The following is a 27,809-nucleotide window of genomic DNA, read 5'->3' as shown; positions in this document are numbered from 1 at the left end:
ACAAAGGGGTCGTTTGCGAAGTAATTATCGTTAAGTGTTGTTGTATTGAAAGTTTTTCCTTAGATTGATCTCATGTCGTAACTTGACGAGCGTTTGCCGTTCCATTTAGCAGACCTTTGGCATAGAATGCTCTACATCTAGCATCGAGGCAGTATCATTTAAATGACACAAACCTTCAGAAATGCCGTGATGAAGCAATGCATTTGCCTCATCGCGGCATCTTGGCTGCTATGCAATGTCCAGCTTTGCGCAGCAGAAGACATAATCAAACTGAACGTTGCCGAAATGTCAGACAAAGGCTCGGTGCTCATCAACATCCCGCAAAAGCTGAAATGGCCTAGTACTCAGCGGATGGAATATAAGGTACTGACGGGACAGGAATATACGGAAGTAACAAAATATTCTGGGATTCTGAAAGTGAGGAAACAAATGGACCGCGAAGTACTATGTATCAACAACAGACCACACTGCACTGTGGAGGTACAAGTCGCAGCGTTGCCTCTCGGTCAATTCCGGGAAGTGAAAATGGTTAACATCATCATTGAAGTCACCGACATAAACGATAATGCTCCTGCATTTGAGAATACTGTCATACGTAAAAGCATTTCAGAAGCGGTCGGCGTGGGCACGACCATTCGCCTGGATAGTGCAGTAGACCCCGACTATGGAGCTAACTCAATTCAGGATTATAGACTTGTTTCAAAAGGCGGCTCTAATTCGATTGATGATTATTTTGAACTCGGAACAATAATCAATGTCGATGGTTCAAAGATTCCGAAATTGACGCTGACACGAAAACTTGACAGAGAAAATAAGGGGGTGCATGAATTGATTCTTGAAGCATATGACGGGGGCAAGCCTCCTTCGACTGGGACAGCTACTGTCCTCATCAATGTTACCGATTCAAATGACAATATTCCAAAGTTTGAAAAGGAGATATTCGTTGTTGATGTTAATGAACATGAGAAAGAAGGAACAATTGTAAAGCAGGTATGTACAAATTTTATTATACTGTTACTTTATGGGGCATTGTAAGTATATTTAAAGGCATATGGTGCCATGTCTTGTAATCGACTGTAAAATCAGACTACGCAAAAAGGTTCTGTGATGACATGGTAAGAGAAAGTGGGGATCTAGGCTAGTGGAGAAATTCTCTAGCCTAGTCTAGCCTAGACTGATTTTTAAACTAAAATAATTTCAATGCAATAGCCGTACCTTCTAATAGTATTTGTGTGCTGCCAATAAAGTTGGAAGACCAGCCTATGCTCATTGCTCATCTAATATCCATTTGACTTAGATATGATATTACATCCCTATTTTGATTGCTTTATGACATACTGACTTTCGTTGATCTGTTATTGAACTTCAACGGTGCATGGGTGTTCATATCGCCCAGAGTCTGTACTGGAACGTATTAATTTCTGCTATTGATTTTTCTCGGACAATTGATTATTCCAGGCAGTGTTCATACTGGTCCCCGGGGATGCTCAATATTGATAGGTGAACTGTGCAGGCTTGTATATCAAGAAGTTCCAGACCTATTCTACTCTAAAATGATTTGTTTCCAAGCTTCCCTAAATGGAATTGTGTGATGCAAAATGCCTAATAAGATTAAAATTGTTTTGAGAATGAGTTTATTTAGAAAATGTTCCCTAATAAACCCATTTTATATATTATAATTAGCTTAATTTAGCTTAATCCAGCACAATAGACATGGAGAGAACAAACAATCAAAAGATTATTGTAAAACGACCAAGTGAAATGAACAAAAAAGTTTGGAACATTTTGCAATGATGTAATTACATGGTGTGTTGGGCCCTTATATATAACGGGCTTAGTTAAACTAATCCATGGCAAGTGTGTATTATAATGATATGGTGCCGTGGGAAACAGAATATGGCTATCAAGCATTCCAAGTATGTTGTATCGTAATCATTGAAACAAGAGAAAGTTCACATAGTAGGAAATCTGATCATCAACTCAGTGGGATAAAATCTTCTCACAATTGTTGGTAATATCGTAATGAATAGTTTCCTGTATCACTGTGCTTAATAGGCCATTGATGTTTTGAAAGCCGCAATAGGGACATGTTACTAATAGCCTATTTAATGGAGGTTAATTCTTGTATCACAATATTATTGTTGACATCACCATGATACCAAATCCAATGCAGCAACAATTTTTAAGTGCATTTACCCTTTAAGACATAGAAGTAGGTAGCAGCTTTTAGCTTATAAATATATATATTTAATGAGTTGTCACGTCACATTGGCATACAATTTAATATACAGGTTCATGCTACTGATGAAGACACTGGGGCTAATGGAAGGATAGTCTATTCGTTTCCCAGCATAGTCGGAGAACGTGAAAGAAAGATTTTTGATCTGAATCGGGATACTGGTGTCATATCTGTTAAAAACAGCACCCTGTTGGATTACGAGACAAGGAAAATTCATCATTTAACTGTCGAAGCTACAGACCTTGGTCCTAACGCCGTACCGGCGTACGCTACTGTGACCGTGCATGTGCAGGATGTAAATGATAACAAACCAGAATTCAAGGTTTCGTTCATGCAAAATGCATTTGTGAAAAAACCTCCGAAAGGCGCCGAATACGATGAAATAATCATGGAAAATACCACCCCTGGAGAATATATTGCATTTGTCACCGTAAGTGACAATGACGCTGGTGCTAATGGCACTGTGACTTGTGAATTGCAAGACAATGGGGTGTTCATTCTAGAGGAAATCCCAGGAGCTAACTCCAGGTAAGGATTACATTTTCGTCTCGCCATGCAAAACGATTCCTGACGCTTGAAGGCTTGAATTTAAATCTTATATATTTCATTACGGTAGTGCAAATCCGTGAATGACGTCAGGTTATTAAATCGGTGTGATGATATCCTTTTGGGAAGGCTTCTTGCTTGTTAGTAATCATCCTCATTCCTCTAGCATTGACAATATGTCACTAGTTTAAGTAATTAGTCTTGTCTTTGGTATTTTTACTGAAGTATTCATGTAGTTATCGACCCTTGGTTGTCCATAAAGCTTATTAGTTTTTTTTCGTGGGCGAGTAGGCTGTTGACTTTGATAAAGGGTTTCAAATTTGCATTTTCTGTTTGGCTGGTGTTTTCGGCTTTTTCCCACAGTGTATATATCAGTACGAGTCTGCCCTGAGAAAATCTTTTGTTTCGTTACCACAGAACAGAACTGATAAAGTCTTGCATAATGCGATGCCACTGTGGCTTTGCGAGCCCGTTTAAAATTATGAGTTCCCACACTTTAATTTCATCTTGTATGCCAATCAAGTCTACATTGTACTCTGACAATGGATTAATTAAAAGAGGATTCTGCTCAATTTAAGCTGTACTATTTGACTGTCATTGTATTGAGATTCACAATATGCGTTCAGATTCGTCCTCAAAACTTCCGATAACCTGGATCGCGAAATGGAAGATTCGTACACACTGAAGATAAAAGCATCGGATAAAGGCGTTCCAGCGCAAACCAGCTCAAAGACGCTGTTCCTCCGCGTCGGCGATATTAACGACAACGCACCGGAATTTTCGTACGACAGACTCGCCGTGAAGGTCAGCGAGACTGCGAGAAGAGGAACTGTTGTCATGACTTTGAAGGTATAAATTTTCGGTGAAATCACGCCCAGATCTACTATTGAATCTCTGGTGTATAGCAGTGGTTCTCAACAATCTCAACCTGTTCAACTTGCGGCTCGGTAAAATTTCATATGAAATTTTGTGGATCGGTGAATTTTCAAAAATCAAAATCAACCCAGAATGTAGTTGCGACATAATTATGGTCAAAACAAAGAATTGAAACTTTAATGAAATGAGAAGTTTACCGCTATCTTTTTGATATTAAACTGGTTATGCGTGGCTTTAATAAAGTTTCTGAGAGGCTAAGTCCTGGCTGTTGAGTTTATTTTGCAAGAAATGCGACTTCACCGTTTGCTAGATTGTCGCCAAATTGTGGCAATTGTTGAGTTTTGTTCAAAAAGTCTTGTTATGTTTCACATATTACTAGTAATAAACAGTTCAGTATATTATTGTGACGTATGATTAACTGTATATCACAGCAGAGAGCATTCTAAATTATGCTCTGATTTCTGAATTATTTTAAAATTTGATATTTGATTTCTCTAATAAATGGACCAGCCTTCAACCTCTTACGTTTGGCCAATTGATAATAAAATTGAAATATATTTGGCAGTTGAGGCAGACCAGCGGTTCATTGCATTTTAGATTTTCATCATTGGGCAGTGTGCACGATTCTGGCAAGTTATGAGTAGTTGATTTTCCTATAGGCTATCACAATGATTAATTCCAGGGATTTTATTGGTACTTGCGTTTGAAGTGTTTAACAACAATACTTGACGACCATACGCGAGGGCACTTACCATTTGTCTGTAAGCACCATTGTGCATAACTGCCGGCAACCTTATGACTTTTGTCACCCTCGAGAAGCGCACTCTGTAGTAGTGTATTTGAAATTCTGCATACTATTGTGTGTTTTTTGTAATCCCAACCCGCCCTCATATTGTCTGCTGTTTAGAAACAAACTATTGGGTATTTTTATTATTCTTTAGAAGTTGAGGCGCATGTAAATATTTTTCATTAGATTTAGGCTTTTCCATTGTTGAGACTCCAATACTTAGTATCGATAGGATAGGATAGGATAGTAGTTTTGTTTACGTTATGTGTAGGCCTATGTTTGGGTTCATTTCATTATGAATATACTATTTAACAAATTTTGTACTGAAGTACGTTGACATGAATTTGGCGGATATCAGCCCTGGCTGCTCTTTACCATGATCTCTTGCATTAGTGTTATCGCCTTCCCTTTTACAGGCCACGGACAAAGACGAAAAGCATGGGCCGAATTCCAATATAACATACTCGTTCCTACCGAGCAGCGACCACATCGTCAAAGACGGCCGAAGGATCCTGCTGACCAATATATTCCAAGTCAACCCAAGTTCTGGGGCATTGATCCTCGCTATTCCCGACGTGCTGGACGCGGAGGTAGAACGAACGCCGGGCGATCTCAAGGTGTTAGCGAAAGACAACGGAATCCCGCCTTTAAACACAACGACCACGCTGCAGGTTTGATTATTCGTGTCCGTTATATACTGGTATATTTATATCAGGGTTGTAACGAAGTCAAAAGGTTCCGAGTCGCGAGTTAATTTGAATTTTATAGTTTTGACTCGGGTCGAGTTGATTTCAATTCACCGCCGAGTCGATTTCAATTCACCGCCGAGTCAAAGTCGGGGAGCAACAGTTCGAGTCTTGAGTCATAGTGTTGACTCGAGTCCGAGTCATATTGTTACTGTTCAGTATCGAGTTCAAGTTATGTTCAACTCACTTAGCTGTGAAACTTTTGGGCCATATCGAAAGCCGGATTTATAATATATTTACTCATTTTTCTCACTCCAAACATGTTTATTCAAACAGACAAAAGTCATTATCTGGGCAGTGGGCATACTTTTCAATTATCGGTCCTGAGATACAAGACTTAGATAAGTCATATAAAATATGTCATATGAGTTGACTCGAGTCGTTAAAACACTGATTTGGATGATTTGGCTCGCACTAATGTGGATTACAGCCACTAATGTTAAGGAAAAGTTGTTTTATTAAAAATTAACCCGTGACGACCTCGATGGTGATGATTCGTGGGCGTGTGTGTGATTTAAGCTTGTTGGATTGCTCCACCACTTAAAAGAGAGACGGCTGTTTTGCTTCAAAAATCAACAGTTCATGCTTCGATGGAAAGACGTTTTTTGGTCGAGTTGGCTCGGATTTTCCAGTGGCTGCGTTTAGTGATGAAATCTGATCTGGACTCGCTACGCTATAATCTATCATCAGCAATGTTTGGGGCTCATTGTCTTTCTGGTCGTTGGCCTAGAAAAAACTCTCTTGGTTTGTCTGTGATTTTTTTTGGAGAATCGGGTTACTGACAGTCAATATTTCCTGGTATTTATACTGTTAACATTTGGTTTTCTATCCTAGCACTAGTGGGAGCATGTGAATTCGAAATTAGACCCTCAAGTGCAAACTGTTTCCCATTCGCTCAGGTTTACACGTCTCTATTGACTGGTTAGGCTATTTCCGACCTTAAATAATGCAGGTCAAATAATATCGTACAGTGTGGACTCCGGTGTAGATAAAGTTTTTGAATATTAATCCTACTTGAAATGGTTCAAAAAGTCATTTCACCCGTGTTTTCTTAATCTTTTGAATGGGTTTATTGGTCCCAGTGCATCTATGACGTCTATGATATCAATTAATGCCATTATTGTACTTGATAATTGTACGATATTCGTTATAACTACATCTCCACATCCATGGTTTGACACGTTCTTGGTGATACCAAAACTGTTCTTTTTCTTGATAGTACTTGATTTGTGACACTAGCCAATGCCAGTAAAAGTAATGCAGCTTTCCCTCTGCCCGTGTTAATGGGACGAGGTTACCGGGTTATCTTTTCAGTTTCAGCGTCAGAACAAACTAATTGTTTCAAGTTCTCGCCGTCGAAAACTTCATGAATTCTTCACTTTCATCTTTCCGGGGTCTGTCGTCTACTGTTGTAATGTATCGACACTGCATCAAATATTGATGTATTCATTCCGTATTGTTTACACGGATCGCTTTGGGATTTTGTAGGAATCCCTGAGATCTCCTGAGCAATTACAGGTCATGAATAATTTGGGATCGGTGTCAGTGCACTTATTGATTTCATTCTCCCTGGTTGCGATAATCTAATCCAATTCAAATACCTGTAGTAAAAATATAATATGTGTTTTGTGGGGTTGCATTATTTTGTCTTTGCATTTTTTCAAGTCTCAAACAGTACTATTAGTAGTAGGTCTATGTGTACCCTGTATTCCTACATCATAGCGGCTATAATTTTTGATAGCAATGTTTAATCAAGACGACTTACAAGGTGGTTTAGCTTGCCTTCCCTATGTTACCTTATGTTTGACTAGTTCAACCTGGGTAAATATATGGCAATGCGCATGGTACCATTCCATTGTATCCCATTCTGGAAAACGGCCACGTTACCAGGTGTGTGCTGCTGAAGGCTTTTCACTACGGTGCTGTTTTATGATGGACTCGTTTCAAATCGTGAATTTTGATTTGCGATGGCGTGCCTTCAAATATTGACCGTGAATTTAGATTTGTTCCTTACAAATCTCCACTTTGTCATGGTCTGATACTTGTAAATCGGCAGATTCTATTGTGCAGTCTTGGTCTAATAGGCCCGAAAGCATTTTTCAAATTATCAAAAGTGTTATGTGCTAATTACGGATATCGATATAGATATCTCTGTTTACATATTATATTATAATCAAGTTTAGATTATTTGTCATGCTTTCAAACTCTCAGCTTGAAATTGTTGCAGGCAATGCTTTTCATGCGGCTATATGAAATGACGGGCTCTGGTAGACAATGTGTACTTGACCTTGGTGCGATATTGCAGTCCTATATTTTCACCAATATTGAAGCCATCAATTATTAATGCCGTGGATTGCTATTCTGGACAGGAAATTTATTTGAGCCACGCCGGCCTGTATTGATTTTGTCAATTCCCGCCAACATACGCTGTTTATGAAAAAATGGGGGGAATTGAATTAGGAGTCAGCCGTATCCCGAAATCGAGAATTTGATTATTTTTATTGGTGCCCCGATACAGCTAGATGCGAAGACTTTCCTTCCTTCTCACCTTTTTGTACTTATAAGACTGTGGCACAGTCGCTACTCGCTAGGTGTGGGATATGCATTATTTAAATGCGGCAAGTTGGCAATCAATTCGTAAATATTTCATCACTTCCCGTAAAAGCCAAGCGAATATCTCGGTGTCGGTGTAATTCAATAAGAACTAAGAGATGATATTTTTTCTTGCTGGTAAACTACACCGTTTGTGGTCTGCTGGAACTAATCGTTTGTGTTGTGTTTTGATCACTCAAATTAATATTCCACAAGTGTGTAGTAGATGTAGGTTTCGACCATAAAATGCTACACTGTGTGACTGTAGAAAACAAGATTAGTATTTCAATGTCAAAATGACATCATCGCCTGGTTATAGATATAGAGTCATTTTATGTCGTGGTGTGGTGATAACACAGTACATTGATTCCTTATCTGAAATGGATCCGTCAACTCCTTACTGTATAGATCGGTGTTGGGAACTGTCTGTATTTTGAGATGAATTGAATTTAGATGGCCACTTACAGTATATTCTGCCATGATTTCTGCTGGATAAGACACACCCTTGCCGCAGATGCATGTTAAATTTGCCAACGAATCTTGGAAAAAAATAAGATTCTTTGAATTTATACAACACAATTAAAAGCGTTCGTGGTGAACCGAAACAGAAAATGTTTCCTTCATTACCGCATAATAAGCCGCGTTCCTTCCACGGCAGTTGAGTTGGCTCGAAAAGGACCTGAAATACAAGGACAGATGTTGTTGAGTCAGCGACTTGCGTTCATCCGGATTTTGTCATCTGAGTTTTTGGCTTTTCATGATAGCACCTAACAGTCGTTAGTCTGTGTGGACTGCTGAAATGTCATTTTGCACCTTTCGATTCTTTTGCTGATAAGTCATGCTTTGTATTTTGTAGTACTCCTTTAATATACTCTTGTGAGTAGGACTTCATCGCATTGAGATGCATGCTTTTTAGCCAGTCGTATTTTGACATGTGCGTTAAAGGTTGGGCTAAACTTAGATTTAGGGTTGGGGTTAGTGGGGGTTCATTTTCGGGCTGGGTTCGGGTTAGTTTTGACTTCTTACTTCAACTGCTACCTCAGTAGTACCAACGAAACGATGACTGCTTCAACGCCCTGTGAACAAGTCACATGTCCTGCCGTTGTTGTATGCTAGTTAGGTTAGCGTTTCACGGCATTGATTTTGAATAGTAGGCTATATTCATATTCATAAACCCAAATATTTTCGGCTGACACTTGTCAGAAACTAGTAGAGAATTGATTGTTGGCTTTGTAATTTAAATTTCGTGACATTTTCAATTCAATTTTTTCCATTCAAACTTCAGATTACTGTCATCGACGAAAACGACAACGCTCCCAAATTCCGCAATCAGTCCTACGTGTTCCGCGTGGACGAGCACGCCTCCGAAGGCATATTCGTGGGTCAGGTCGAGGCCACCGACGATGACTTTTCGGAAGACACCAACGGGAAAGTGACGTACAGCATGGAAGAGTTCAGGCCGGCTTCTGGCAGCTTGCCGCCGACGGCGGACCGAGAACTGTGGTTGAAGATGTTTCAAGTCGGGGCTACGTCAGGTAATACGGGCTTGTATTGAAGTTTCTGCAAGGCGAAATCCTGTTACAAACGACTTACCATATTTGTATTTTGGTTTCTTTTGAAAGATCTGCGACTTTGTTGCTGCTAGCCTTTACCATACTGCCAAATGTCGGTTAATTGTACAGTCAAAACTCAACAAATTTTGTAGGAAAAGTCTTTTTAGCTTTTCCATATAATCGGTCTTGAACGAGTTGGAAATTTTGGAACACGCCTTGCAGCATTATGACGTACGCTAATTCCTAGGTAAACCGTGAACTTTATAACAACAAGATTCAGAAATATACGTTTCAAGTTTCTAAATCAATTTAAAATTTGGTGTTTATTTCTTCACAAATACACAAGCGTCCTTCTTGCATTTTGCAATTGAGATATGAAATTGTAATTGTATTTGGTAATATCGGCAATTGAGAGACTGATCTACTGAGATTACTGATGGATAAATAACAAAATTTGAGCAGATGGCCTATCTTTCGTGGTAAGTGGTGGCGTGAAAGGTATATTCTAAGGTTCAACTTTACTGTGCAAGGATATGCAATGCTGCTGCAGATGACCAAGGTGTGCTGGATGTACTGTTGCAGTGTTACATACAAGTCTTGAATCACTCAAACTGTGTCGACCCAAATTCGTTTTTCTGCCAGTAAAATATATGCTACCCTACGACCCATCTTCAAAACCAGCAATAAAATACTACTTGTTATGTTCAAAACGCCTTCAATCTCGCAAAATTCCTGTCCAAGTCAGCATTTCGTGACAAAAGGGTTGTTCGTAGCAAAAAAATGATAATAACCCTTGAAGTTAATAAGCCAACTTATTTAATTACTGTCAGAAGATCTGTGATCACCGATCATACGTACATGTATATTTCAAACATATAACATTGAACGTTGATGTGCCCTTGTACAGTACACAGTATTTGTACAGTGCGCGCTGTAATTGTACAATGGTAATTGTGTGAAATACAATGACTTAATTTTATCATACAAACTCAGAGTTTCTGAGTTTCTAATCACTGAACAAATGTGAATGTTTTAGGTTAGCTTCCATGATTCCTATTTGCTTACCTACCATATCGGAAGAGAGGTTACTTGCCTGTGTGTATACCAGTGGTTCTTAACCTTGCCCCCAGCGCCCCCCAGGGGGCGCTGGCGATTTTGAAGGGGGGCGGAAACGCTCAGGGGGCGATATGGGGGGCGCTGGGCTCAGGGGGGCGGTATGGGGGGCGCTGGAGAAAAATGACTTCGCAGTAGATGATTTGGTGATAGCACATATCTTTAATGAGTATTCAGAGCAAATTAACACCGAAAACTTCGTTACATATAGCCTTCAAAATACATATAGGTTTAATTGTCCATGGGCGCCTATATAAATGACTGAAACCGAATGTTCCTGTCTTGGCAATCCGAACCCCAGAAGACGTATGTCAGTGAAGAAATACCAATCTGAAATCGTGTGCGTCTTTTAGTTTAGTACGATTGGGCGACAGGGATATTCCTGTTGGGCGATATCCCCGTTGAGCGATTCTATATTTTTTGATATTGCAGACAGGGGGTCACGAAATAACATCATACAACGAAGTCATACCAACGGGTTCGCCCGCCCGAATATGTTTAATTATTAGTAACGGGCCCTACAGTTTCCAAGAAACCTCACAATGTTCGCTTCAAGTTTTGATGAGTCTGCGCACACTCATCAACTCACTGCGCTGACCCCTGGACAACAGTGCGTATCGACTAAAAAAAAAGGTAATAACTTCGGATTTGTTGTGCGCAATGTAGATTTTCTGTGCGCAGAGACCGTGTCAGCACTACGCACGTGCGCAGCTTAGAGGGAACATTGCACCTCACTCAGCTCTACCGGTAAATGTGTTTACGTGAGCAGAGAGAGGATAAAAATTAATCTCAATTTACATGCAATTCCCGATGATATTGACCAATTCAATCATTAATTAGTGAAATTTTTCGCGCTTCGCGCGACTAGGCGAGAATAGCTGCCTCAGTAAATGGACACACAATGTAGATACCTAATAGGCTTTCAGCAAATAGAGGACAGACTAATGGGGGTCTGGGAGTGAAGTCCCCCGGAAGCTTGGTTTATCACCCGATGGGGGCCCAGGACCAACGTTTGCTCACTCAGTTTATCGCGACTTATATATGTAATTACCACCTATTCATTCATGCATTATAGAAAATTTTGGTACTTAGAGCGACCAGGCCACACAAACTTTGCTGACCATCGAAATCACGATAGGGGGTTCGTGGGGGCGAAGCCCTCAGAAGTTCGGTTTATCACGCTATGGGTGCGCAAGGCACTCGTTTTTAGGGGGTTGACGAAGTCCTGTTACGGCCCTCCATCTTACTCATTGTCTTTATTACATTCCTTACATTATGAAGTTGGGGGGGGGGGCGCTGGAGCACGATAATTTTTTAAAGGGGGCGCTGGAGGAAAAAAGGTTAAGAACCACTGGTGTATACTGTATAGTCTTGAAAACTTTTCTTACACGAGAATCTGATGAGATAGTGTGATTGGGTTTTCTTGCACGGACGAACGCACATCTAAGAGGGGTTGCGTGACTTATTTTTTCAGGTCAGATATCCATAAACATATGAGAGAGCCTTTCTTTGAGGAATTTGCTTGGCTCCCTTGTGTCGGTAATATGATAGCGTGATATGCATTATGACCAGGCTTTGTGATAAAATAAATTGTCTCCAGAGACGCCTATTCCAATCTTGGAGATATTAGTAATGTCTTTTCGCGCCTCGTTTAACTCCTGGGGATTACCGCCTAGCTGTTCTGCTGTCCCAACTGCACAGATGTCTCTTTAAGCATTTGGTGTAATAATGGAATATGACTGGAGTCATAAGTTCTATATGACAATAATTTTCATTGTTATAATAATATTATCAAGGTATTGTGACCTACTTTGAAAGATATAAAATATGAAATGGGAGATATTGCCTGGTGTGAGCAACACCACGGAAAAGGTGATCATATTATAAAATTACTCATCTAGCCAACGTCTGGACGGCTGGAATTAAACTAATCTTTTCCTGCCGGGTTGAATCATTCTTAAAGATATGATGGTTTGAAATTTTAGCTTCACAAATGGAACTTCAGATACATTATAGCTTGTGACGTCTAGCTATTTTCTCAGAATCTCAGTTTATATTTTGCTTACCATGGTTCAACTACGGCGTAACGAAAACATGGTTTCAAATGTTGTAAATTCCTCTCAAAAGACCAGGTTCAACACTCGCGAGACATAGCGAATCTTCCATGTCTTATGTCTGAAACAATACTTTTGGTTTTGCCTAGATGCAGACCTTGGTGCACCTGTTCCACACCACATAATTGATGTCTGTGTAGTGGTGAGGATAATATTGAAACTCTTCCGGCTTCACGCACCTTGAAGTGGTACTTTTGCCATTAGTCGACAAAACTTGATGTATTCGCCCAATTTCAATTTGGCTCAACACTATCACCAGTTACAGTTATCACCGTAATACCTACGTTCGATACTGGTAGAAGTCAATATACAATTGAATAATATTTTCATATCGAAATGAACCCGAATATTTTCGGCTGACACTCGTAAGGGGTAATCGTCAACAACGAGGAGAGAATTAGAAAGAACATCGTATATCAAAAATTCTCTACTGGTTGCTGACGATTACCCCAATGAGGAGTGTCAGCCGTCAATTTTTGGGTTTACTTCAAGATGTTTAGATAATTCAATTGTATATAGAAGTTCGGTCTCCAAGAAACTTCAGTTGGGAAGCTTTTCGCAGGGTTGTAACCAAGTCACAACGCTCCGAGTCACAAATCAATCTCACTTTTATAGTATTGACTCGAGTCAAGTCGAATCATGTTCAATTTACCTCCGAGTCAAGTCCAAGTTAGCGAGCAGAGGGCCGAGTCTGAGTCATGGTATTCTGACTCGTGTCCAAGTCATTGTGTTGACTGCTCAAGTGCTCAGTTACCAGTTAAAGTTTGTTAAACACACTTTTTCTAACTCTGTTTGGTGATATCAAATGGTTCGCATTTATAATATACTAATTTTCCTCACTTTTAGCAGAGTTTCTGGTCGCATTTTCAAGTACCAGTACCAACAGACGAAATCCCTATAGTGTGGTTACTTCCCTATTCGGAATTACAATGAAATGTCGGTCTTGGCCGTCTGAGTATCGAGTCATATGACTTGGTTCGAGTCGTGCGCAATAACTCGAGTCCAAGTCGAGTCAATACACAGATTGACTCAAGTCTTTTCCGTATTTTGATAAAATGACTCGAGTCTAGTCATGACTCGAGTCATTTCAACCCTGGCTTTTCAGGAATACATTAATAATATGAAATTATTGTTTCGTATTACATATGATATTGAAGGCATAGCATTAGTACATGACAGCAGTCTTAATATGACAACAGGTAATTCAGTACATCTTTTTAAACCTATCGAAATTGAATCCATTGAAGCCGATCGTGCTGTTGTGATCTCACAGTCACGCGCGTTTTTTTTCAGGCTACGTACACTTCTACGGTAACTCAACCAAGCTGGATCGCGAAATCTACGGAGACACTCCCATCGTGCTAACGGTCGTAGCTACCGACAATGGATTCAACAGGCAACGTGCCGAGGCTAAAGTCGAGATATATCTCGACGATGTGAACGATAATGACCCGACAGTGCTGCGTCCAGATGGACGAAAGGACGTGGGTTTCGTGCAAATTATAACCAAAGAATCGAACAAAGACCGTAACGCATCACCGCAACCGTTTAAGTCGCGATCCGCGCAAAAATGGATCTCCGTGGTCACCGTGAAGGAAGTAGAGAACGCGACTGACGGTGGTGTCAGTGCCGTGATGCTGTCCAAAGTCAAGGCCGTCGATAAGGACTTGGGGATGAACTCGTTGCTTAGCTACGCCATCGTCGACGGAAACCAGGAAGGTTACTTTGACGTGGACGCGAAAAACGGCAACGTGACCTTTGCGGACAGGGTCGATCTGGACACGGTCAAGCTTGGGTGTCGTATTTTGAAGATAAGGGTCAGCGATTTTGGAACGCCGAAGCGCCACTCGGACGCATATGTGAGTAAATCTCCGGCCCGGTGCCTTATTTGCTTGGTATGCTCCAGACATGGACAAATAGTTAATTCTAGTTGTCTAATTATAGTAATTCTAATCTAATTTGTCAAATGTTTCTATGCTCTAATTTTATTTATAATCTAATTTTTGGTTTGCCTGTAAATGCTACAGCAGAACTCTATATAGTGCGGAACGAACCAAGCTTTGGCCAGTTTGACTAAGTACGAAGTAACACAGTATTTAAACGAATCTCCAGACAAAGTCATCTGTAGCGTTTTCAAATTATGTTGTTAGGTCATACCTTGCCCAATTGGTTTTCATTCGGTTTTCATTTGATTGTTGATATACAATGTTCTTTCAAATTCTCTACTAGTTGCTGACGATTACCCCTGACGAGTGTCAGCCGAAAATATTCGGGTTCATTTCAATATGAATATACTATTCAATATGAATCTCTGTATATGATTGTGTTTATGTGCCGTTGCCTCTTGATACATAGCGCACGAAAAGTCTTATAGCAGTATACAAGTTTAGTGCCTTCAATCCTCTTTAATTTCGTGTAGAGTCTCAATGAACCGTGTGCTGTTCTGATAACGAGACATGATGTTTGATTACTGAGCATGAGCATGTTTGCCGATTAAACATTGGCACGACTCTCAACAAGTCCCTAGATTTTTCAGTGGGCACACAATTTCGTCTCTCAGAACTGATAGACGAAATACCAATAATGTAGTAACTTTACTGTTCTTCGAAGCTACAATGAAATGTCTGTCTTCTAATTTCACCGGGCAGTAACAGTGTTTTATATTCTTAACTGTATCTCATGCTGATATATATTTCAGGTGAATTTGTTCCTTTCCAAGTCGGAATCCACGGCGGTGAACGCCACCAAGGCAATGCAAGAGTGCAAGAGCAATCCGCTGTTTCCAAAACTGGCGGTCCCGAGCCCCCCTCTGAAAATGGGCTCCACGGAAATGTACCTGATTATTGGCGCCGCCGCTCTTATCGTGATTCTTATCATCGTAATTGTGGTAAGTGACATTTCGTTGATTCTAGCTTTGTGTGTGTCGATGTTTAAACCTCACTGTTTAAGAATTTGTACTTGTCCAATATTAGGAATGCGTGGCTTATTTGAGGTATAATTGCTGCGAGGCGAATATAATTGTATCGTTCCTTAAAATTTGCAACTTTTAGCTTTGTAATTATTCGTGTGCCGGGCGTGTCATGGAAAGTAAACCCGTGCCTAATTTGAGGCAGTCGTGTTTGAAATAATATATCATTCAATGTCTCATTACACCCTGGATGGTTTTAGGCGTCTTTTGAGAGACATTTGGTGTTTTATTACCTGTGTGCTTAATGGCTTTCCACGCCTTGAAGGAATCTCGCCCCGAGGCTGTATTACGTAGAGTGATAAGTTCTAATGCGGAACGGAGCAGGTATGCTGGCCAGTTTCGATTATCTGAATATGAGATCTGTTCTTCGTGATACGCTTGATAATTTCGTGAAAATAAGCCCGGGATTATGCGGTCGAGTGTAAATATCGCGAGATCGATTTGGAAAAAGGCGTTTCGCAGTCTTGTTTTTTTGAGATTTAAATCGGTGCCCTGCTGCAGATCAAATGGAACTTTTGAAACTGCGCTTGTCAAACAATAGACACGTGGGAATGAAGTTAACGATATTTCTGTGTTGCGGTGTTGTTTAGAAATGAAGCGAAACTGTCGTTGGATTGATAAGGTTTCGACGTGCGAATTCGCGACACGATGCTAAACATTCTGTCCAATCCCGGTGTTTGCTGATAAACGTTGTAGGTTTATTCCGATAAATCATGTAGATTTGTATTTTAAGGAAATTATTTGCTGATATATTTTTACGTATTTTTGTAGTGATTTTGTTTATGATAAACAACACTAGCCTACTGACAGAGCCTTAGAAATATAGAAGAAATAGATAGCCTTGGCCACTCAACGTAATAACATACAATACCGTGATGCAAAGTATTCCATGGAAACTACTCAACTAGACCTTTACGGTCAAAAGTTGACTTTTGTCAGCTTATGTAATGATTTAATGATGAGCTTGCCTGACGAAGCGATCTCTTTTGTATTATTGACTGTCGTTTTGAGATTTTGGCAGCAATTCTCTTGAAATACTGGTATTTTAATCAGTGCAAAACAAAAAAATTCCGATATAATGAAAAGGTAAGACGGTGTTCAAGCGACTTGGAATAGTCTTTTATAAACATCCACCTTCGCCTGCAGATAATAATGAAGACCTAACTTACGGAATACTATGTACTCGCACTGAACACAAAAATAACATACCATAGCATAAAATGAACATGTGATGAAAATATGCTGTGTCAGTAGGAGAAATCGCGATGTCAGATTGTGGTCCAGTAATCGTGGCCCGATCTCTTGTTGCTGATCAGCTTATCCTGCGTGCTGTTAGGTGAAAGTAATTTTTAGTACACTTGATATGTATGTACAATGATTATTTCCACAATGTCACTATTTACGAGAGAGTATGTCTGCCAGACTTTTTGTCGATGAAGCAAGACTTCGCTTTTTTGATATTTCCATAATCGGGATTTGTGTGGGTTTTGTTTTCGACCACCAATAAAACAAGGACTTCGCTTTCAGATTGTGCTGATCAAGTGCTGCTGTTGCGCCAAGCGCAAGAAGAGCAGGAGCTACAATTGCCAGGAAGGCGGCACCTGGAACACGTCCTCGGGCGGGGATATCGATAGTAAGAAGAATGTACGCAAGCGAGGTAAGGAAGTGTTTTAGTCATCATCGTTGTGTTTACGGGCCGGTGGGATTAGGAGATGGGCGGAGATAAGGGTAGTTGTTTTTTCAGGTTCGAGCAAGAGAGCTTACAACGGCCACGGAACGGTGGACAGCAGATCGTCTTTCCATTCCGAATGGACCCAGTCTCAGAGCCAACTTCCTCCGGTATGTTATATAACGGTTCTCAATAGTGGTTGAGCGGTGTATATTTTCGGCTTAGTTTCGGATTCTGTGTCCTGGTTTGATGCTGTCGACTGTGTCAAAACTACGTTGATCACAATATTTCGGGAAATTAAATTCTCGAAATCGGGATTTGCACCATGCCTAAGTGGTATCGATTAGGGCTGAATTCAAATCAAGTAATAATCGTAATGAATTGATTTGAGGTCACTAGTGAGAGACAATTTTTCAAATAACCTACTAAAATGATGATCCCTGCTCCATTTCTACTAAAGAGTTCTTTTTTTATCAACGAGAATTGTAGTGTCGATACTTTTTTCCCACCGTGGAAGCCTTGGAAACCTCGATTGGTGGTATCACTGACATCCAAAACTGGTAATGCAAAGCTACTCGTGTCAATGGGAAGGACACTTCCGTGAGGTCATGGTCAACCATCAGCATTGTAACTAAGTGCAATGAAATAAACTTGGTCGAAAAGATGCCAAATTGTCTTTACTTTGTGTAGAAATAGGATTTTGTCCTTCATGGTGGCTGGTAGTGGTACCCAGCTAGCCTAAATGTATAGGCTTATGCGTCTGCAATAATTGTTCATGAAACTGATTTCAAAATATGACTTGGATGGCTAACCAACAACGATTGAGTGCTTTATATGGAAAACTGGAAATGATTTTGTAGCGATATTTTGAGGTTTTAGCCTTCTCGGAACGTCACTTTCAATCGAAGCTAGATTTTGAACATGATAATTACCAAGGAAGTTGTTCAAATTATTCAGAGTGATCCGAATATCCTGTTGATCACCAGCAATAATTTCGTGTTTCGGGAAATAGGCCTCGGAGCTAATACCTTTGAGGCGCATCATTTGGCCTTTTCGGGCCTTTAACTTCTTTTTAATACCCCGCTCATAACGCCAGTCATTTTGGCATTGTTGTTCAACGATGTGTGGTATTTATCAACCAGAATGACGTGTTGCTTCAGATTTGCTCTAGTGGCGATGATAGGAATGCTTTGGTGTGAGCTATTTGCCTCCTACATTCTTTTGCGCTGATAAGCATTCGAATAGAGAAGGCTTCCCTTATGTGCGTATCAAGTATTTTTCTGACCAATTAGTTCCGTATATTTCTACTTGAGCTGGGTTCATTTTGAAACGATTTGACGTGCAATATGGCCACTCGCGCTAGTCTCTGGAACAATGATGTCATGTTCGTTTGATGGAATTAATGTAATCAGCGGATGCTCACAATCCAGCTATTAACTTTAATCCTGGCAATGGATCGGATTGTGTTATGATTTACGATCCTGCCATTGTTACTGATCTATCTTGGATCCTGTAAGGACGGACTTCATTTCTCTTCCTATGCTGTGTTTGGGCAGTGTCGCTTTTCGTATGTGAATTATTATGGATGTTTTCAGTGGTAGTGACTTATCGGCGTTTGTGAATAGAATCGTGCGATCCATCTTTCAAAGTGAGACGTAGTCAAAGTTTGGTGGCCGAGTGGCTGGCAGCTCGGCTACGCTAATACATTAGCTCTCTTTGAAAATATTACTGTTGGAATCCCGTGCAGACTGTGTCAACATCGTAAACTTACGGTGTTAATTCCATGCAAATTATTGTTCGATACTGGCCCTTAAAAGTTACCGCCACATTGATTAAGCCCTCGCTTCATCAGTCTCTGGAAAACTGTCATGGTATCTTACTGATCACTGGATAATCTGTTGTTACATGCATATTGTAGATGATTGTGATTTTGAGCACTGACCACACTCACTAGAATGACAAAAAAGGTTTTCTCGAAAGTAAATTGTTGATAATTTCTCTATTTTTTGATGGCCTTAGTGACCCTGGTAAATTTGTGGATAATAAGTGTGTGTTCAACTATGAAATTGTGTGTACAGATTGTATTTGATCAGTGGTTGGAATTTATGTAGATCTTTGTTATTTAGTACACAAACAAATTCATGGCGGCAAGGCCTACCCGACTATCCTGTCATGAATGTGTGTGTCTCGCTAAGAGTCCACTTTTGCTAGTAACCTACTGCCTTGGCACTATCAAAATACCGAAATCGCCAACTTACAGCCATGATCAAGAGGTGTCATTGTACCGTGACTTCTCAAACACACACAGAGGTGATCAGTAACAAAGTGCTTGTTTCTGATTAACGTACTCAAGTGATTTCTGCCTATTTGCACTACTTATACTCCAGAGGCTATGTTTGCAAATGACTTCAACTCTTACCGAACAGTTTTTTAGACAAAACTACTCACTTTTTACAAAGCTGGATGGGTTTTTGAAAATTGCGCCAATTTTTAACGTCATTGGTAATATTTAATGATATATTCCTATTGAAATGAACCCGAATATTTTCGGTTGACACTCGTCAGGGGTAATCGTCACTAACTAGCAGAGAATTCAAAAGAATATATATTGTATACCAGCAGTAGTATCATCAAATGTAACATCACAGGCTATCCTTCAGTTGAGTAGAAATTTACAACGTTTTTTCTACTTCTTATTGAGTATCATCACCCTCCCTGGTGCAAGTATCATCAACAAACTGTGCTTCTCACCCCGTGAAATTGTTAGACTGTCTACAAAAACGACGAATAACAAATTTCGCTCAATTCCAATCTGTAGAAGCCAAGTTATTAGAATATAATAGTTGGGATTTGAAAACTCCTATACAGTGTATAGTGGCTAATTCCATAATAGTAACGAAAGAATTTCGCACCGTAGGCTAAATACTATTTTTTCAAGTCAAATCAAAATCAAGCTTTTTTAGGCTACTAAACAATTTTATGATAAAACCCTAATCGACGGCTCCATTTCAGGACAAGGCCGACAAAGTGCGAGTGCTTCCCGACTTGCAATCGATGGGAAGCGCCGAGTCTCCCAACGCCCACGACTCCGGCACCGGGGACAGCGTGTCCGGCGAGGCCTATCACCACACTCACTACAACGACATGACCGACGGGCAGAACTTCATGCCGGAGCACGACGGGCAGTACATGCAGCAACCGCACAGGACCATGTCGCCGATGAAGTATTCGGCGCAGATCGTGGATTTGCCGCCGCAACACATGCATCCATACGGGGGTGAGTTGGGTCTTCTTCGTATTGTGCGTATATCTTGGGTGTGGGTCAATGTAATTCTCGAAAACTTGGAAATTGAACCAAGTTCAGCTCATATCAAATCATATAGCCCATTCTCGTGACCAAACAAATGTCCGTACAGCAAGCTTGGTTCGTTTCGTACTATACAGTTCACCTATAGCAGGGCCGGCCAACCCGTGGCCCGCGGGCCACATGTGGCCCGCGAGAAGGTTTTGAGTGGCCCGCGAGGTAATTTTAGAAATTAGTAATATTACCAAAGATGGATTGCCCAGATTGTGAACTTGCATGGCCAACCAAAAATTTGATTAGTCTAGCCGCAACACTTGGGATGTGACGACTAAAATATCAGTTCCGACGCATTGGCAGATCCATGGTCCAGTCAAATTTTGGTAGATCTTCGCACATTACAATAAAGCAGAATATTCAGCGTTTGATTTATCTAAAGTAATTTTTTTCACGCTTTCCGCAATATGTTGTCGCTCGATTTCTTGCTTTTAATATTGTTACCCCCTCCTAAAAATGAAAGGACGCCTAATGTAATACATTAATTCTAATTATGATCGCGTTTACAAGAGAAAGTGTCGTCCGACATGTGACCTTGCGTTTGCGCTCGCAGAAAGACCGTCGACGATGAAACATAGGCATAAAATGATTGGCGCATGTTGGCCGAAGCTTTCGATATCTATAGATGTCCCGGCGCCGAATAGTCCAGTTCTTGCAAACTGAGCCCAGCAATATACAGCAGACCCGCAATATACTGAAGTAACAATAATATGGACATAAAAATTTTCGCGCGTGGCGCGGCTAGTGGCCCGCGCGATCGTTCGTCAATGAAATGTGGCCCTTTTGCCAAAAAGGTTGGCCACCCCTGACCTATAGCATGTAGGAGAGAGGAGGCCAAGATGAGACACTTTTCTGATATTTCAATGCCACTCGAAGAGTATCGCCTTCTGAGGATTGATTTTGGTACCAATGGAAAGCCTGTTATCTGTACTATTCATGTTTACCGTATGTCTTGAGTTATATCGAACAACATGCTTATGGATTTCTTGGCCCTCAAAAATCCTTGCTAAAATGTCTCAACTTTTCCCCAAGTGAGGGTAAGATGAGACACACTGTGTTCAAGATGAGAAACCAAGCAATTCTTGCTCATTACACCACCAATCCATCCCAAATGATGAATCGACTAGCAACATCATGAATAAAATATAATAAGCATGAAATAATTCATTTTTAAAAAGAATTTGTACATCATATACGAATTTAAAAGACATCGCAAACCAATTATCCATGGGATCCAGCTACAATAAGACTTTAGTTATTATTTTGTCTTGCAATGCCTTTTGCCTTTAACAGTAAATTTTGAATATTAAAAGGCTTTCAATGGAAAAGCCCTCCGATACCCACGTCTCAACTTACCCCCACACCTCAATTATTGTATAAACGTCAATAAAAAATTTTTTGTCTACTACTTTTTACAGGTAAGTGCATGATTACAATGCTACTAAAATAATGTTGTTCTACGTTATGAAGTACTACGATAGGGATGCCCTTACAAACATGAATTCACATAACTGACCCATGAAAATATAGTTTTGGGCATTTTTCTGCCCAACGTCAAATCTGTTTGCCTTGTTAATATGGTAGGACTATAGAATGACATTATGTAAACAACATAGTTGAAGGAATCTGTCCATTAGAAAATTTTTCTATGAAAAAATTGCATGTCTCATCTTGACCCGTGTCTCATCTTGGCCTCCGCTCCCCCTACAAGAAAACCAGACATTACATTATAATTAAATCTAGAGCAAAGAAACATTTCACAAATTAGATTAGAATTAGAGCAATTAGTCTAATTAGACAGCTAGAATTATCCATGTCTGTATTTGAAAGTACTGTGTTAGTTGTCAGAAAGGCAAAGAGCGGCTGAATTGTGATTTTTGGCTGTTTATTCGTTCGAGTGAGAAATTGCTCGAGCGGCAGAATCGTGAATTTGTTGAGTAGCACATTCACAAAAGGTGCTATTATATTCGTTTTAGTGATGATTGTGATTTTTTGAGCGACACATTCGGAAAGCTCCATTTCAATAGTTGAGTTGACATCTCATTTCATTAACGGGAATGAAGTTGTTTCCATTAATTCAACGTCAGCTTCTATCTGAATCAATCGAATCTAGCTCCTAACCCTAACACAATCCGTCGCTAACATCAACCACTAACCCGCACTTAATCCAACCCTTGTCCATCTCCATACCTAAGCTTGAACCCATCATCAAACTTTAACATCACCGGATTTGAAGTATTTGTCACTCATATCAAATGAGACACATATTAATGAGCAATGATTCTTTCAGATCCATACGGCAGGCCGGTGATATCTCCGAAATGCACGGAAGACTGCCGGCTGTATGGTCATGGTGATCATTGTTGGATGCCCGATTCGTTGCTGCGGAATCAAGGCCAAGGTAGGGTGTTCAATTTACTGCGACTGAATTATGTCTTTTTTTCATCAAATGGTAACTTTGTTGTGCGAATCGCTGTGCTGTGCGCATCCCTAGTACTGAGAAAGTCTGATGACGTAACCAGAGGATGTAAAAGCTGTAATTTTTGGTACTCCAGTAGAGTGGAGTAAACCGTGTCAGTAAGCGGAACCCACTCGAGTAATACAATTTTAAAAATCAGATGTGTGTTACTCCCTTTCCGGGCACCCTTTGCTGACCTTAAGGCACAGAGGTTCTTTAGTAGGAGTCTGCGGACTAGTTCAGAGGGTTCCGGTAAAGGCCAATTTTGAAACTGCAACTATAAACTATTGAACTACATTGGCGTCTATACTACCCTATCATTCTACTTTTCCGTAGTTTTCAAGTAGGTTGTATCCACTTGCTCAAGTAGTTTTACCATACTTCTACTTGAACAATTTTTTTTGCCCCCGTCTCTCAAAATTGGCCCCCTCAGGGGACATATCGACCACTTTTGATAACAACTGGTATAGTCCATGTGTCAATGAGGCGCCATTGGCGAAAGTGATCTTCTTGCAGTCACGAACTCTTTATTCAGGATACTGAATAAGTACAGTAAATATTAGGATGTTTACGCTGCCATTTTGGGGCTTGTGCTAAAAAGTTGAAAAAATTGTTATGGCATATTAGCTGTGATAAATTTTTGAGTTATTTCAAGACTGGCATGCGATAAAAATTTGGTTTCTGAATCAGCCTGCAGAGCATGGTAGGTTGTCGACCCTAGCTTTAACGTTGAACTTCTCATATTTCAGGCCAAATCGACGTGATGGCCGGCGGCAATCCCAACCGGGTCGTCTACCAAAACCACCCGGACGCGCACGGGCTCAGGTACCACGGTGACCCGAGCACCCCGTATTACTATGACCCGGGCAAGAAATTCTCCCACCTTAGCAGCACGGAGGGCAGCGACCAGATGTCCTACGGCAAGGGCCTCGAGGAAGGCTACCGCCACCCCATGGACGCCATGTCCCACCAGGTCTACCCGGTCATGCTCGCGCCATCGCCACGTCCCATGCAGCAGAGAATGTACCAAAACGAGATGGACAGAGAGCGGGCCTACATTAACTTACAGGGATACGACCAGGCCCCGGGACAGCCTGACGAAATGCACAGTAATTTGTCAAGCACGAGTAGCAATACTAACGCCTACGGGGCTGGGCTGCCCCAAAATCACCCACGTGCTCAGGGTCACCCGCAACAAGTTTTTTATCAGGTTCCAAACCCTCAAGGCCCCAGGTACGAGACTGTATACCCAGGACCACCGGTCCGGTATGATGAAGATTTCTCTGCCTCAAATCTATTACCGGCTATGAACGGGACACATCCAGATTACGACCGGGGCTGGGATCGTGGTGCAGAGCAACGGCCTTTAATTGACAGGTCTGAGTATATGCCAAGCCGGTCCGGTCGGACCAGCGCGCCGGTGTTGGACGATAGGATGAAATCAATGCCCCGGCAAGGTGATGATGATATGGATGATGGTGACGGGCGGCAGAGGTTGATACAGGACCAGGAAAGCTTGATGGCGATACATGAGGGGGAAGCTGCAATGAGGCAGGGGATGCCACTGTAAGGGATGGCTTTGGGGCCAGGGTCTGTTTTGAGTCCTGGACTATATGATCAAATGCCGAAGGTGGTTGTCCGGAGCGTGGTTTTCGATGTGTGGCGTGTCTGGGACTTGGGATTTGGTGTTTTTATCTTGGGCTACTCAAATCTCGCCACTGTCTCTTCCCCCTATACAATGGTGTACCATCAAACGACTGATTGACGGCGTGTTATTAACTGTAATCTACCCTAGATTTCAATGGTCAAACTCGAATTAGCAAAATGTGGGTTCCGTTACGCCAGGGGTGCCTAAATTTTTCTAAGGTCACTACTTAAGCCCGGCTCGGTCATGGCCTCATTACCATTTGTGGTGTAATTATTAGTGCTGGTATCGTCCGTGTGGCTATTGTGCCTTGAGAATATGGACAGATCTTATAGATTAGGACAATTTAGTGTCGTAGGTGAACTTCAGTTCTTTCAGGGACTCCTTGGAACTAGTTTAAGAACCACTACATTTTGTTATTTGGGGTGTTGAACGTATCGCTCGAAATCCACGTTCCGGCTTCCGCGTTGAGATTCATCGTGAATAATGACCACCGTGCCAAATTTACAGGTCTGGTAGGTAAAATCTGTCGGCAACACCTCACAAAGGTAGTCATGTCTCACCGAGACGCCCGCATGCAAAGCGTTTCGATGATACGCCGTATTCGACTCTGCATTTTTTTATAACTCGCGTTTGTATTCCGTTTCGTTCTCCGATCAAATACCAACTTCCGGGCGCAATAGGGCCCGTTTTTCTTGTTGCTATTTTGTACTTGATAATTCATATTGTGTGCGCGTGTGTACACCTGTACAAACGTTATTTCTACCGCGGTACTTTGCGTATTACTACTCCTTTTTCTGGTTTGTCGCCTAAAGTTTTTGGTCGAGTATTATTTGCTTAATGGTTACGGTACTACCACATTTAATGAGATTGAGTGTACCTTGTACCTACCTACTACCTTCTAGTGCTCGGATGTTATTTTTACGGATTCGTTGTCAATTGCAATGTGCTTATTGACGCCGGGCATGATTTGGTATTGCGTTTCTGACGCTGTCGGATTTGGTCTGCTTTCGGTAATACCATGCGCGGTGTTTATTCGTGTTTAATTTGCTTGCTTGTTTTACATTGTTAACACGGTATATTACCGATATTTTTATACTTTCTTATGGGTGACTTTGAGCCGATGTCTTACTCTTTGTAATTCGACACTGGAACTGATTCGGTTCTCGCGTGCCGAGTATTTTCAGTCCGTCCTGTCAGTACGGCTGGTATTCTCGGCCTTTGGCAGTTCACGGTTCTCTATTCTGGTTGCGGTGCGAAAATCTGACTAAATTTTGCCCTTACTAACGCATGTGGTTTGGAATATAGAAAATCGATTGAAAATTCGTCTCCCGATGTGACAACTAAACGCTGTGTGCAACCAGTTGTATATGTCGTGCGCCGATGCCAGCGATTGGTGTGCAGAATTGAGCAAATTCCTTTGGAACTGCGTTGTATGAAGATTGTTTCAATTATCTTTCGGGGATGAGGTTTGGTTTTTTAATCAGTTTTCTAACGGTGCCGTATTGTGCAGCGAGCATTTTATTTCTAGTTCTTACGTAGAGTGCGAGTGGTTGAAATTTGTGCGTTCTTTTTTTTTGAATCGTTCTATATACTCTCTCGAATGCGTCGCAGTTCTCCGACAGTTTGTTACACCAGTTTCGTCGTGCTTTTGTCGCTTCGTGATATTTTGCCTAAAATCATATTCGCGAGTATTGCCATCTCCTTGCTGCTTCTGCCCCGTTCGGGGCGGCGCTTGGCTTTTATTATTTTTCTTGTTAATTTCACTAATGCTGCGATTAAAAATTATGTTATTTCTCAGAGCGGGTGGTTATGGTTAGAGTTAGTTATTTCCGAATCGGATTAGGATTAGAAGTACTGAATTCGCGAATAAGCATGAGAGAGAGAGATTTATTTCTTGGTCAACCGCAATAAACAGTAAGTATACAAAAAAATACTCAAAACAAAAAAAAAACACACACAATAACAGTAGCGTGTAACTGGCTCTATAACGGTATAGCAATTGTCTGGACAGCAATGTTGACTCGGCTCGCACGATACAGCTCTCCTTAGATTAGAATTAAAATTCGAGCATAAAAACATTTCACAGATTAGAAATAGAGCAATAAAATATTTTATGAATTAGATCGTGGTGTATTACCAGCATATCACTCCAATTAGTCTAAATTTGTCAAGAATTATCTGGTTGTCCACGTCTGTAACGGTTGCACGGGCGCGGCGTGGTTGTTGAGAAGCTTCAGGTATGAGTCGTCGAGAGTAACACCATACTATTCAGTGTAGCGATGAAAACTATCGTTTTCAAAACGGGTCGTAACTTCCAAATGTCGACAGCAGAGATTGTTGATTCTAGATGCTCACTTTGAGCTTTATCAATGCGGTAATATCCTAATGCGGTAATATCCTATAATGTGGTAATTTCCTGATACTACCAATAATTATATTTAATGAAATTCACGGAAAAAAGTGTCAGCATATTCGATATTACACGGGTAGATGAGATTGTTGAACAGAACGTTTGGTGCCTATAGAAAGTTTTTTTGAGGAGACTGTGAGGCAGATGGATTTGAAAATGGCCTTTTTGCGATTCGGTGCGAAGTTTTGAGATATTTCAGTTTTTATGCAAATTTAGGCGTTCTCGTTTTGCGTGGGTATGTCCAAAGCAGGGGTCGCCAACTCAAAACGGTCCGCGGGCCACATTTCAAATTTCGTAGAGTCGCGGGCTGCATGAATTCGATATCGAGATAAAAACAGGCCACACAGTGGAACACCACGTTTTTAAAACTGTGCGTCAGTGCAACGCTGTGCTTTCTGACATGGACGACGGGCATATAGTTACCTCGAAATAAATAATATTTCATTATTAAAGAAATACAACAAAACTATCACGATCATTACTTTCATTCAATTTTAAACTACGAGCGGCGTGCGATACCTGACAATACTTCGCAGCGACTGAAGAATCGATATTGGGGTTAGCTAGCCACAGTATTGGCTGGAAAACTATGTCCTCGTAAAGCTTGATATCTTCCAAGCGTCTATCGGTTGTGGCAGTGTCTTGGCCATTGCACCGCAAGGCAATATGCCCATTCATATCTTCCATGTAATATGCTGTTTCCATCAGAGGTGGTCAAAGTAGTCAAGAAAG

General features: G+C 40.9%; 1 protein-coding gene across 1 annotated transcript; it reads left to right on the top strand.

Moving 5' to 3' along the window:
* Nucleotides 1-18: 18 nt before the first annotated feature.
* On the top strand, nt 19-26,466 carry LOC145457969 (protocadherin-9-like). Its single transcript, XM_080336252.1, has 12 exons — nt 19-990; nt 2,292-2,767; nt 3,412-3,634; nt 4,865-5,119; nt 9,072-9,321; nt 13,860-14,425; nt 15,265-15,453; nt 17,062-17,191; nt 17,279-17,373; nt 20,216-20,480; nt 22,852-22,962; nt 23,769-26,466. Exons 1-12 carry the CDS (start codon nt 163-165, stop codon nt 24,587-24,589), a joined length of 4,209 nt encoding a protein of 1,402 aa, XP_080192378.1. The 5' UTR covers nt 19-162; the 3' UTR covers nt 24,590-26,466.
* The last annotated feature ends 1,343 nt before the right edge of the window (nt 26,467-27,809 follow it).

Source organism: Botryllus schlosseri, chromosome 15 (genome assembly GCF_051294905.1).
Source record: "Botryllus schlosseri isolate E-star chromosome 15, Bs_hap1, whole genome shotgun sequence".
NCBI lineage: Eukaryota > Metazoa > Chordata > Ascidiacea > Stolidobranchia > Styelidae > Botryllus > Botryllus schlosseri.
This window is presented reverse-complemented; position numbering and strand designations above follow the sequence as displayed.